This window comes from Ruditapes philippinarum, unplaced genomic scaffold (genome assembly GCF_026571515.1).
Source record: "Ruditapes philippinarum isolate M1 unplaced genomic scaffold, ASM2657151v2 ctg17451_1_1_1_1, whole genome shotgun sequence".
NCBI lineage: Eukaryota > Metazoa > Mollusca > Bivalvia > Venerida > Veneridae > Ruditapes > Ruditapes philippinarum.
Window position 1 is genome coordinate 1 of NW_026858969.1, and position 14,199 is coordinate 14,199.

The following is a 14,199-nucleotide window of genomic DNA, read 5'->3' on the forward strand; positions in this document are numbered from 1 at the left end:
TGAAAATTTGGGAGGCTGATCCAAGACATCAGGGGTGTTTGTTAAAAGAACGCCAGGTGGAGGAAACTGGAAGTCTGGTTTCTGTTTGCTGTTGCTTTGAATAAAGAGCCATGAGCTGTGGGAGGAGGTACCGCAGACTGAAAAAATGCTGATTCCCATTAAGAGAATAAGGAGCAGGTACACTACTTGCCATCGGATCAGATTGTATATATTAATTAGTGGAGCAGGAACGCCAGGTGGAGGGGAAACTGGAAGTCTTTGTTTCTATTGCATATGATATGAACTAGAGTCATGAGCTGTGGGAGAGGTACGGATGACACGAAGAAAATCGTGCTTGATTTCCCATTATGGAGTTTGGCTGGACAGCGTGCGAGGTACACTACTTGCCACGGATCAGATGTTATAATTTTAATTAGTGGAGCAGGAACACCAGGTGGAGGAAACTGAAAGTCTTGGTTTCTACTTGCATATGATATCAACAGAGTCATGAGCTGTGGGAGGAGGTACCGCACACTGTTAATGCTGAATTCCCATTAGAGAATAATGGAGCAGGTACACTACTTGCCAGCGGATGAGATGTATAATTAATTTGTGGAGCAGGAACAGTATGCCCAGATAAAGGGGGAGAAGCTGCAGCTGTCCTCCTCCTTTGACGACGTTGATCAACTTGTCCAGCAAGGGGGTTTCCTTTTCGGACGAGGCATGTATGCCGTATATGCGAAATAAAAACAGAAATTAAAAGGTGGAACAGCAAACTTAATAAATCTAAGAACATCATATTTATTGCAATAATTCTTAATTCCATTCATATTATTTAAATTTATTTATTCATTATTACAAACAAATTATATTATTATCATTTTTTTTCAGTTTCAGAGGCCCCAACTGGGTAAACTCGTTTATTCACCCCGTAATAGGTATGAGAGGGTCAGGGTCATCCCCTTCATACCTTACATTATTTATACATCATGTGTATATCACATTGTAATAATTACAAACAAAATCTCATAATATGCCTTAAATTTTATCATATTAACATTAACATAAGTTTATTTAAAAAAAACGGGAAAACAAAAGTGAACCTAACATAAAATATAGAATGTCAGTGTAATTTATTCGAAATTAAACAATCTTACAATTTGCAATCTTTTAATTTCAGTGTCAGTCCAAATTTGTATTTTTGTAAATATTAATTTAAAGGCTATTTTTAAAGCCATTACATTCTGGGTAATCTTCCTATTTTTAACAAAAGTTTCATACAGGCATTTCTTTTATTGCTATTTTGTAATAATAATAGGTTTGAAAATATAACAGCTTACAATGGGTAGGGATATTGAACATTTAGCAAATCAGTATTCATGGTAATATTTAGCTTTACCATATATGACTTTATAGCCTGTTTTAAGCCATGATATTCTAAAAAATTAACTTGTTTTCCTATGCACTTTTCTAAAAAATTTAACTCAATAAAATCACCTTGTTCATTAAGAATATCTTTCACAAATCTAATTCATTTGTCATAAACAGATTTAATGTATATATATATATATGTCCTATTGAAAAGCAATAAACCTGTGACATATGTAATATTTGTTCGAAGTTATCTATACAAAGTTTATCAAGTAAGGTCATATAAGCTTTTAAAACATCAATCCAGCTTATTATTAATTAATATACAATACATTTTTCCAAAACTAAAAACTTTATCAATATTAAACAATGAGTTCACAAACTTATAACATTTACTACCACAATTACTAACATATCTTTTAAACCATTTAATTTTAAAGAATGAACATTACTTCTAATAATCTCTAACCATGTTAAGACCACTTCTTTGTATGTTTTAATGATACATTACAGGATTGTTTTAATTTTTGCCTTACTCTTCCCATTTGAAATCATAAAATAAATAATTAAGTGTTTTCAGAAAAGCATGTGTTATTAGGGTGCATGTTAGGGCTTGTAAAAACAATGATGTAAATAAAAGGAAGCAATATTGACAGTGATTTTTTTCCCTAGTGGAGTTTAATACCCTTTTTCCAATGACAAAATACTATTTTTTACTTTCTGAAGCTTTTCATCAAATTTTAGATCAATCATTTTTTTCTAAATTAACATCAAAAAAAGTAAAATCCTAACAGTTTTAAACTGTGTGTCAACCCATGTTAAAGTTTCCAGCTTGTTTATAATTGATCTAGTACTATATTTCAGAGAGCCTATCAAGAATAACCTTATTGTTTTATTCTCTAAACCCAAAATTTCTGTAAATATATTTAACAAATTTTAAAGCAGTATTCAGTTGATTTTTTCTGAACCATCCTAAAGTAGTAGTATGTATCGTCCGCAAAATTGAGTATTTATATTCCTCGCCTTTCTATTGTTTATACCATTTAACATTTTTTTACATTGTTTTATTTTTTTTACTGCTAAAATTTTCTGCACAAAGAATAAATATATAAGGTGAAATTGGATCACCTGTCTACAACCCTCGTTTAATTTTTAAAAAAAATGGATAAAAAAGGCCATTCAATATTACACATTAGTTTCAGTTGTATTATATAAAACAGAAGAAATCCATTTCCTAAAAATTGGACCAAAATGAAATAATGAAAGACATTTCTCTATAAAATGGTAAAAGATTAAGTATCAAAAGCTTTTTCAGAAATCAAATCATCATAAAGTCTAAACCTTGGTAATATTATTATCTTCAGTGTATTTCATTATATCATACAATAATCTAGTATTTTTCACCAATGTATTTATTTTTAATGAAACCAGTTTGAGCTTTTGACACTAAAATATCTAAAACACTTTTAAGTCTGCTTGCTATACTGACTGAGGCTAATTTATATACTACATTTAATAAAGTAATCGGTCTCCAGTTTTTTAAAAAAATGTTTAGGCTTATTTATGTTTAGTTTGGAATGCATGTAATTGTTCCTAATTTTTCATTTCTAGAAAATGAATTAACCTTATATGCATAATTAATAGCTTTCACTACATAATGTCTTATTCTATTCCAAAAGGTTTTGAAGAAATTTACTGTAAATCAATCACACCCAGGGCTTTTATCATTTTTCATATTTTGTTAATGTAAAGGAGATTTCATCATATGAAAGGAGACCCTCAAGCTTGAGTAATTCACTATCAAACAGCATATTAATATCACAATAACTCAATTTCCTATCAATATTACAATCATTCAAAGTTACATTTCTGTAATTTTTTTTCATAATAAGCACTAGTTTCTTTAAGTATATCCTTTTGATCATAAATAAAAGTTCCATCATCAAGTTCCAGAAAAGGTATTGTCTTAGCTGAACAATGTGATTTCTCTAAATTTAAAAAATAACTAGAAGTTTTTTCTCCAGATTCAATCCATTGTGACCTTGACCTTATCATAGCACCGTTTATTTGATTGTTTCTTAATTTAGTCAATTCGTTTTGTAAATGTAGAAGTCTGTCTTTATTATTATTTGTCAAGTTTTGTTCTAGAAAAATAATTTCTTTCTTTTTGTATTTGTATTTCTTTCTTTATGCCTTAAAAGAGCTATAAGAAATGGATTTTACTCTAATTTTCCATTAAAAGTGTCTCTAAAAAAAAGTTTCATCATAAATAACAAAGTCTATATCTTTATTGTTTTATATCCAAAACATATTCTATATTGTATAAGGTCAACAATTATTGCAATTTTTTTTTTCATCTATTTTCTTATTAATGATATCAAGGAATTTTCAAATGCCATGGTAAAAGAGCATTATTTAAATTTCCATAAACCTTTTTCCATGGATTTACAGGAACAAAACAAAAAATCCAAATATATCTGAATGAATCATATCTATGACCAGCATCAATGTCACTTTTACGTACAAACTGATATATTTTTATGTTATAAGAAAAAATCCAATCTACCTTGCTGTATTGAGTTGGTGCGTCTCCATGTATATTTTTTTATATCGCCATGTCACTCTCTAAAAGGATCAATAAGTTCTTTATCTTCAATAATACTGAGTAAAATATTTCTAGCCTTCACATTATTATTCTTTGTTTTATAATTATAGTAGTCCAGGTCTGGATTTTGAACAAGATTATAATCTCCGCAAATTATTAGAGAGTTATTTTTGTCAGAACAATTTAATATATCAAAAATAGTTCTAAAGAAACTAGGAATTTCTGTATGTGGTGCATATATATTAACTAATGTAGAATTTATGGAATCCAATGAAATACCTAACATTATAAAACTTCCAGAGTCACCAGTTTTAACAAAATTTATTTTAATATCTAAATCTTTTCTACATTAAATGGCTTCACCTTTTGCATTAGATTTACAATGACTAAAATAACATAACATTCAGAAAAAAAAAAATCTTTTCAAATTCTTTAATAAAATGTGTTTTTTGCAGACAAAGTATATCAGCATATTTTGTATGAAATAGATGAAAAACATCACGCCTCTTGATCCTGTCATTTAAACCACGGCAATTGTAAGAGAAAATTTTAAGATTACTCATAGCTAATTTTTACAAAAAAAAAACATTCATCATTATATCTAAAATATATATAAAAATTAGACTTGACTAAGTTAAATATATATACCCAGTGGGATAGTTTAAACAAACATACAGACTTCAAAAACATAGTGTTATATGGTGGCATATAAAAAATACACTGACTGAAAAAAATAAGAAAAAAAAGATGGTAAAAGTTGTGTTGAATATAAATGAATGGTGCAAAATATGTTACTGTGTTTTTTCCATTTATATCAATATTTTTTCAACTTTACTTAATAATAAATGTGCCGGAAACCATAAGCATTCACTGTGATGAAATAATCAATGCATCTTTCAGTATGTTTTGATTACAATAATAAAATAAACAAAATAAATAACAACCGGGCTGGGAATGAGCACCTCCCTGGCAACGTAAAATGCAAGCACTTTTACTCCCTGCCAAAGCAGGGCGCACCGAGGGTGCCGGGGTAAATACTAGCCACCCTCCCACTCAGTATATTGATAAGACAGGAGGCTGGAGATGTCCCTGACCCCATACCCAGCAAAGGATGTGATAATAGAGTGATCCGTTTAAGGCACTTTTAATACAGGGAAAAGAATTAACCCGCCCCCCCCCCAAAAAAAACAAACCAAAAAACAAAAACAATAAAGCGTACCCAAAAAATAAAAACACCATTGGACATGTGTATCAATGAAAAGTTCCCAGATAATGGCAAGAAAAAGTAATTATCTAATAATAATCTTTGTAAGGCAGGCAATTGAAATTGATGTATGACCATTGAAATTATTTAAGAGAAGTAACTGTATGCTTACATATATGCATATACATACATATTTTATGTAACATTATTATATTCTTTATTTCCACTTTATAGATATAGTAACATTATATTACAAGTACTTACAAACAGCTTTCTATCATAAACAAAATAGTTGACACAATACAAAGAACAATACAAACAATATTATACTTCCAAAATCTTGACAAACATTATATATACACATATCTACACATAACTGTAATTGAAGAATCAATTATAATTCAATTTTATTATAAAAAATATGTTACTAATTATAGTTTCAATATATTTTCTTAAGTATTTAATCAGCCATCAGAGCTTATGGCTACTGTTAATCATTTCTCATTTCTACATATATCAAAAGCAAAAATAATAAAAGGTACTGATTAAAAGTAGCCATAAGCTATGATGGCTGATGACATACTTAAGAAAATATATTGAAACTATAATTGGTAACATATTTTTTATAATAATACTTGAATTATAATTGATTCTTCAATTACAGTCAAATGTTTACAATTTTTATGTGATACCAATCAAAGTTCAAGGGACATAAAAAGAATATAATATTCTTCATTTCATAACAAAAGTTTCCTCCCTTGAACCATTTCAGATTTACTTAGACTATTACATTACTGTATGTAGGAAACTTGTCTACTCTGTCCAGAATTTATATATATGTGATCCCCATTTTGTATATGTACATATGTAATTGTATGTATATATGGGGGTATACATATGTGTGTATGTGTACCGCTATATATATGTGTATGCATATGGAAGTGTGTATACAGGTGCATATATATGTGGATGAATATGGTTATGTGTAGATATGTGTATGCATAATGTTTGTCAAGATTTTGGAAGTATAATATTGTTTATATTGTTCTTTGTACATATATACAGTTACTTCATATATATATATATCAGAACAGTTTATGCATTGGAAAGTTTCTCAAAAGCACTTAAGGCTAACGCATTTGATCTTTATGAATCTTTCACAACTAATCTTATTTATTGTCACAAAGATTGTCTATATAAAATAATTACTAGTCGTTTTGGGGAAGCAATCCAGTAGATGTTACTCTTAAGTCTTTTAATAATTTAACAGTTTTTAATTCACAGTCATGTATACTGTAGATAATATATCATGGCTCATTACTTGCCTGTCTATAGTCAATTCTTTCCTTCGTGTAGTCTTGCCAGTTCTTCTCTTCTCTCTGTAAAACTTAATCACATTATCTATATTGTCAAAAATGTCAAACTTTATTCTTTCTTCCGTTGTTGTAAGCCCGTATACAGAACCATTGAAAAACCATGCACTCACTATGTTTGGATGAAGTAGTAGACGATTTATTAATCCGTAATTCAATGTTGTTACATCATCGACAAGTTTGTACCCAGCTTCCTTCATAATTTTCCTTTTTCGCATTATTCTTGACTTAACATCATTGTTTGTAGTTTGTAGTAATACAGGTATGCTGTCTTGCTTCTCTATGAATTGCAGTTATTTCCCTTCTTTCAAGATTCACTTCTTTTTGTTTCATAATGGTTATGACTTGACCTGTCAATGCTTCCACTGATTCTGTTTTATTTTCTGGGATTTTAAGTATTTTTATGTTTTTTTTTCTTGAATATAGTTCATGATAATTAATTTAGTCGATCAACTAAAATTAATTTTAAGGAATTCTATAAAAAATTCCTTTACAATAATTTTACTTTAATTTGAATATATTTGTTGATAATTTTTTAAAATATATGTTATTATTATAATAGGATGCACTTAAATATGGCTGCCACGCCATTGCCACTTCTAACCCACGTGCTTCGACGTGAAAATGAGAATAAATAGCAAATTAGCGATAAAACAAGATTTTTTTAAAATATAATTCGGGCAACGTACAGTAACGTGCGAGATATTCTAAAGTAATTAATAACCGAATTAGACAATAGAAGAAACTTGTAATTAACTTTAAGTAATTGAAAAAATTGAGGAAAATTTTTCTGACCTTTCTCCCGAGTGTCTAGCTGAGAGTGCACATAAAACAATGACGTCATATTATAAAGACCGATAATGAATGTCAAATTTTACCTTTAATGTTAGATGAGTTATTTCCCCTCCCAGACAACAATTTATATCTAAAGACAATATATTATATTATTCATTTAAGTTGTATTTTTCCGAAAAACGGAAAATTTAGTTCCGTGTAGGATTGTTTTAGGCCTCCAATGATCTAAGCTGTTACAAAAAATATATTAAACCCCGGAGAACTTTTTTCCCTGTCGAAGTGAACGACAATTTGTAGAATATTGAACTTCCCAACCATTAAAATGCTCTACCCTTCGGATTTTTTAAAAAGTGTATTAAAATATCAATCTGTAATAAGAACTTGTCCTTCCCGCTACACAAATTACTCCTGAAGGAGTTCTTAAATTTACGATATCTTTCGAAAGTACGAGAAGTGGGGCCAAAGGGCAAGAGATGGAGCGAAAAGTTCGATGTTGAGCGAAAGGCGATATTAATTTGGCGTATTAGGAGGAGCGTAGTCTATGACTCTTTATATATAAAATCTATAGAAGTTAAAATGTACATGATCAAGTGTTGAAACCGAGATATTCATGTATATATACCTTATAAAGACAAATAATTAAGTGTGATATCCTTTCAACGACTATAGGGTAATAAATGTATTTTTTTATTACATTTAGTGGTTCTATACCTAGATTCCAGGCATGTGTTTTATCAATTAGTTTAATCTTTTATAAATAAGAAAACAATACGTAACAATTGAGAACCATGACACCTCAATATCACTTCCCTACAACATTAAGTTGCAAGTTACAAAGCCCTAAACCACTTATATGTACTGAAAAAAGTGAAATTGACCGAGGCGATACCAGTTAAAAAGTACAAATCTGTTTGTTTTTTGTTGTTGTTTTTTTATAAATATATCATCTATTCATCGCTTTTATATGGGATATCAAATCAAATTGAATACGACGCAATTCGACATTTTTCAGCTTTCCATAATTTGGCTCCGACATTTTATTGAGCGCATTGGCATGCTAAATAAAACTGTAAAGACGGTAACAAATTCAGACTTATTTGACTTTTATTTGCAAGTTGTCCAACGTTTTCAAAGAAAAAATAACAAGAAACTTGGCGTGACATCACGTCATAGCATGCGTCTTTTGTGGGCTGTCCAGAAAATCTATTTTTAATGTCTGGGATCTTATTTGGAATATATTGTGTCCTAGCTTTTCGTTTGGCCTCTACAGGGTAGTGGCGACATGTAGGGATCACTTCTCTGTCGTCTGTTTGTCGATCTGTTGGTGCAATTTCATCCAAACCTTTTAGTAATGATCAGTACCAAGTCTAGTTGTGCGTGTCGTCGTGTTTTCTGGGTCCTATGATTTTTGTCAAAGTTATGGCCAATGATTTTTTTTCTAGAGTTTGTCTGAACTATTAAACCACTGATGGATTATTAATAAAAGTTTACAGAACTGATCTGCAGCTAAAGTACTTGCGCATATTGAACGGGTTTTTCGGTAGAATGATTTTTGGCTGAGCTTTGGCCCTTGAAAAAGAATGTGTTTTTTGTGTTGCAAGCTACACTGAAGCTTGTTCCGACTACTTCTCAGAAACTACTAGTGCAATTTCATCCAAACTTTACCGGAAGGATCAGTAATAAGTATAGTTGTGCTAAAAGTTCAATGATTTCTTTTCAAAGTTATGGCCCTTTAATGATTTTATTTTTTTAAAGTTTTGTTCCGACTCTTCTCTTATACTATTAATGCATTGCTTCAATGAAACGTTACAGGATTGATAGGTACCTCAAATTCTTGCATATATTAAACGGGTTTTCCGGTTTAAAAATGTTTGGCCTTGAACAAAAATTGTCTTCTTTAATGTCAATGATTTTTGTGTCTCCTTTTTTCCGAGAGCTAAACCCCGGTAAAAAAACAACAAAATATTCCCGTTATTACTTCACAGTGCACTGCTGTTCGCAATATATAAGTCAACCTGTTGCGCTTATTTCCCAAATAGTGACTTAACCCCTAAGTCAGTTCGAAAATGCAAAAACATTACGGATAACTCAGTAAGTCAGAATTAACTTATATGAACAAATATTCACTATGCAATGATTGTACATTTAGTTCTTTTGTAGTTTTAAAATTACTGGGTTAAAAGCGGAAATTAAAATGTTAATGTAAATATAAGAATTTGTATAGCTGTTTTGTCTAGTAACGTGACAATTAATAGATATTTTTTGCGTCCATGCTGTTCATGGATAACAAAAAATGATTGAGTGAGACTCCATTTACCTGACGTAACGTCATATGGAATTCGGTTTGAATGAAATTCCGTTCAAAAACATTCGTATCAAAACGCTATACCCCCTCCTCGCCCCCCCCCCCCCCCCAAAGAGAGAAAAAAACAACAACAAACAAACAAGAAAATTCCCATTTGCAAAAAACACAAATCTGCAACTTTATGTTTGCACCCCTGAGCCAAAGTTATGATAATGATCAAATTTCAGTTTGAATGTAAACAATCGTATAAATTACATTGCTGCAAATTTTAATACCAAACATACCAGTATGTTTCTTTGATAAGTATACAAAAATTCCTTTTACCAAAGTGCAATTTAATTATTTACAAAATGTAAGCAGAATAAATAATATAAGTTCTATCTACGAAAAACAACTTAAATTGCTGTGGATTTAGATTTAACCACGTTATCCTTCCATGTTTCACGATTGGGGTTTAAAACCTCTAATACCTTTGCAAAACAAAAGATTTTGATTCCCTTGTAAATTTCGTGAGAGGCGTTTGGACACCCCTTGCATAAGTAAAGATTTTTATATTCCTGTAGATGTCATGTTAAGTGTTTTGAAATCCATTGCAAAACTAAGATTATGTAATAAACCCTTGTCACATTTCAGGAAAGAAAGGTCAATTTTGTATACGCCCTGTTGTTGTCTACTTGACTCTGCTTACCGGTCTGTTGACCTTTCACCTTGTTACTTTTATTCTTTCAGACGAATATCAGTGATATATTAATTGCTGTCAACCCCTGCAAGCGGCTGAAGATTTATGACGATGAGGTATGTAATATTTAAGTTAATTTTACAGCGCCCTTTTACCTTATGTTGCTGAATTTCTTAAATGGACTTGCCGAGTCTCCATATTCTGGAACTGTCGATTATCAATTCTGGGGATATCAAGATGAAGATTTAAAGTAATCCAACAGTTATGTACCTTGTCAGACAGAACGGAACTGCAGGCTTGCCTAGCTCTTTACTGGTGGCAAAAGTTTTCAGCAATGTAAGGTATTTGAAACAACTCAAAATAACCCAGCATGTCTTTAAAATTGTGAATATTTTATAATAAATGTAAGTTGTTTAAGTAATCATGTGAGGATAGTTGGACTTTATATTCACACTTTTCATTTACAATCGATTTACTCCAATCCGTGTCAATGATATACATCTAGTTTCGGAAAAATGAATCAAATGATACATAAATTTGTACACTTTTTCTTCATATTTCATATATTTTAACAACATTGATATTGAATTGTTTTAACATATCACCAACACTTTGATGCCATTTAACAATTTCTCAGTTGCATAATATCTGTTCACAACCTACCAATCAATCATAATTACTATAATTTCATGATTACTAGCTTCTCGATTACTGTGTTTAAAACACAATTTTAAAAAAGCACAGTGTTAACAAACACAGTGGATAAATAATGTCACTCCCTGTTTTAGAGAGGAAGGTAAGTAGGAGAGATAAGTTTATTTATATACTAGTAGGGTACAGTAACCGGAAGAAGGAAGTACTTGTAATATCGCAATGCGTTGTGCAAATTAAACTATGACGGCTTACACAATATGGTAGTGATACAGATAGTATTCTGCAGTAAATATTGTTCATTATGTCACACTTAACAGTGATAATTTCGTTCCTAAAACCATATTTTCAATAGGCGTCACTTACTTTTCAGGACAATTTTATTACAATACGACTCTGACTTTAGTTCGCCAAGGCGAAACACTTAAAACAGCTTTAGCACATTTTATACGATGTTTATAATAAGCCATGCAGATTATATAAAATCTTTGTTTTATAGATCCATGATAAATACAATGCTGACAAATTCGGAACAGATTTAGAGCCGCATATTTTTCAAGTCGCCGCAGCAGCATACAGACGCATGCGTGAAAATGATACAAATCAGGTTTACAATTACCATTATGTTTTGAAGAAATTGAATAAACCCGATTTAGAAAACAGCAAATACAATACGAATATATGCCTTATTTACGAATATTTCACAATAAGAAATGAAAAATAAAACCTACCTTGCCCTCAGGGTGAAGATAACTTGACATTTTGTTATGGTAGAATTGTGCCTCCGCTAATGGCGGTGCCTAAAAATGTATTTTGTGTTTAATCTATAAATAATTTAATAAGAATGTAATCAACATTAAGGATTTTCGGAAGGTACATATATAACGTACACTATAGTCGAGTAAAGTCAATTTTATTAACTATTTAAAATTTGGTAGCTTTACTCTTGTCAGACATCAAATATGTTATATATCCTGTACACACGTATATAGGTCATCATTGTTTCCGGGGAAAGTGGAGCCGGCAAGACAGAGAGCTCAAAATATATGGTCAAACATATGGTACACATGTGTCAGAAAGGAGATATGGTTTTACATGAAAAAATCGTGAAGGTAAATACATGAAAATCTATGTACTGGTCTTTGAGCAAGGATATTATTATATTTTATTCTCTTTGCTTTTGGTTAGGCTTTACGTCGCACCAACACAGTAAAGTTCATATAATGACTTACCAGCTTTACTGGTAAAGGAAGGCCTCAGATGACCCTCCATGTATTATTCCACGGACATACATGCACCTGAGTAATTGCACTGGCATTTCGTAGGCTAACTGGATCGCTTCCTCGCATACGAGAATCAAAAGTCTCTGGCGGGATTCGAACCCATAGCATTGAGGTGCATTGGTGGATATAAAGTCATATTGCAGCATACCCATAAGGATGTTACGTATATAACAACGATCAAAATACATTATAAACTACTATTACAGAAAAAAACACAACATAATATGATTTTCAGTATGAACCTTAACTGCTTGAAAATGCGAAAGAAATGTGACTCGACCAGTTACATTAAAAGTAACAAAATGCAAAAAATCGCATCTCAATTACCATTGTAATATAATTAAACTTGTAAGATAAAGGTAAAATTTGGCCCTTCAAAAATATTTTCTAGATCAACCCACTTTTGGAGGCTTTTGGAAATGCAAAAACAATAATGAATGACAACTCCAGTAGATACGCTAAATACCTGGAAATCAGCTTCAAAGAAGGTGGCGAACTTGCTGGAGGTGATTATAAAGATATTAGTTATTGTCATTATGACGTCTTTTATAATAACTGTGACCTAATTGATATAGTTGGTCCCTCCCCTTCCTTTTCCGCACTTGTGCCAACTCCCAAATTTTTGGTTCGGTGCTCTTGTAGATGCCCTGCTAGTATGACTTGTTTGAGTCAGGAACTGCTTTCACTCTTCTTTTTAATCTCTTTTTGAGAACTTTGATAGAAATTTAAAATATGTGTAAGTATTTTATTCTAATGAAATGAATCACATTCTCCCCCCCCCCTCCTACCCCAGCTATCTGCATATTAGTGAATCGTTGTATTATTTTAACCTGTAGATCTTATATATATATTTCACTTTTCAAGAAATATAAAAATTGTGCAGTAGATCTTAATAAAAAAATTACAACGCAAAAGAAATATAAAAAGAAAATTAATGCACTTTATATTTTCCTCTATTAAATCAGCGGTCGTTACAGACTACATGTTAGAGAAATCCAGGGTAGTTCATCAAAATAACGGAGAGAGAAACTTTCACATATTCTACGCAATGTTTGCTGAATGCACACAGGAAGTCCTTGATGACCTCTTTCTGAATGACCCAGTAGACAGTTACAGGTGAATTATTTATATAGTTTGGTTGAGTGGTTTGTTAAGAAGTTTGATCATAATACCCGGAACTCGTAAAAATCGTTTCAAAGGATCGATTTTTGTTTTTCAATCATTCTGTATTTTCAACGTTTTTCTTATCGACATTATATAGTCTGTATTGTCGTTTACGTCTTACCTAAAGGCGTTTCATTGGGTTCATTTGCATACTTAAGCAAAAAGACAACAAACTTGCAGAAGGTACTGGTCTCTTGATAAAGACAAAAGTCACTAATATTTAAAGAATAAGCACAAGTACTTGAACTTCTTACTTCGATATTCTATTACTATCTTATTTATTCTTCTTCAATATTCCTTTAAAATGATCATTGTATTGTAAGATTGTCGTCTACCTGTTCGTTTGTGACTTCAATTTATTTATCATCTAACAACTAGAATAATGCAGAGCGATCAGTATAACCTTGGTGAAACAGAACGATTTAAGAAGATGTATTATGACAGTATGGAGATATTGCAAAAAATTAAAGTTGTAAGTAAACACAATTATTCATTTGATAAATGTAAAATCTTCACATAAGTTTAATCAGAATAAAATCACAAAAAAATATAATTTGAGAAAAAGCTAACAAAAAATAGTATCGACCTTGTCATAGAAAGCTACATGTATAATAATTCATGCATACATTTATTACCCTTTTAATATTCCTTAGGCCATACAGTATTAGATTAACTACTTTTGTTTGCAAGTGCCTTTTTTATCTTTGTTTATGTGTTAAAGCCACATCCGTCTATTTTAATAGTACTTTATTCATATTTATTTAAGTACATTTTGCCCTGTCCAATGTGA

At 30.9% G+C, this 14,199-nt stretch overlaps 1 protein-coding gene across 1 annotated transcript; it reads left to right on the top strand.

Moving 5' to 3' along the window:
* Positions 1-10,353: 10,353 nt before the first annotated feature.
* Positions 10,354-13,931, top strand: LOC132754810 (unconventional myosin-Ia-like). The gene is made up of 6 exons (XM_060745522.1): positions 10,354-10,427; positions 11,462-11,569; positions 11,955-12,074; positions 12,637-12,751; positions 13,211-13,361; positions 13,788-13,931. Exons 2-6 carry the CDS (start codon positions 11,546-11,548, stop codon positions 13,927-13,929), a joined length of 552 nt encoding a protein of 183 aa, XP_060601505.1. The 5' UTR covers positions 10,354-10,427; positions 11,462-11,545; the 3' UTR covers positions 13,930-13,931.
* Positions 13,932-14,199: the final 268 nt, after the last annotated feature.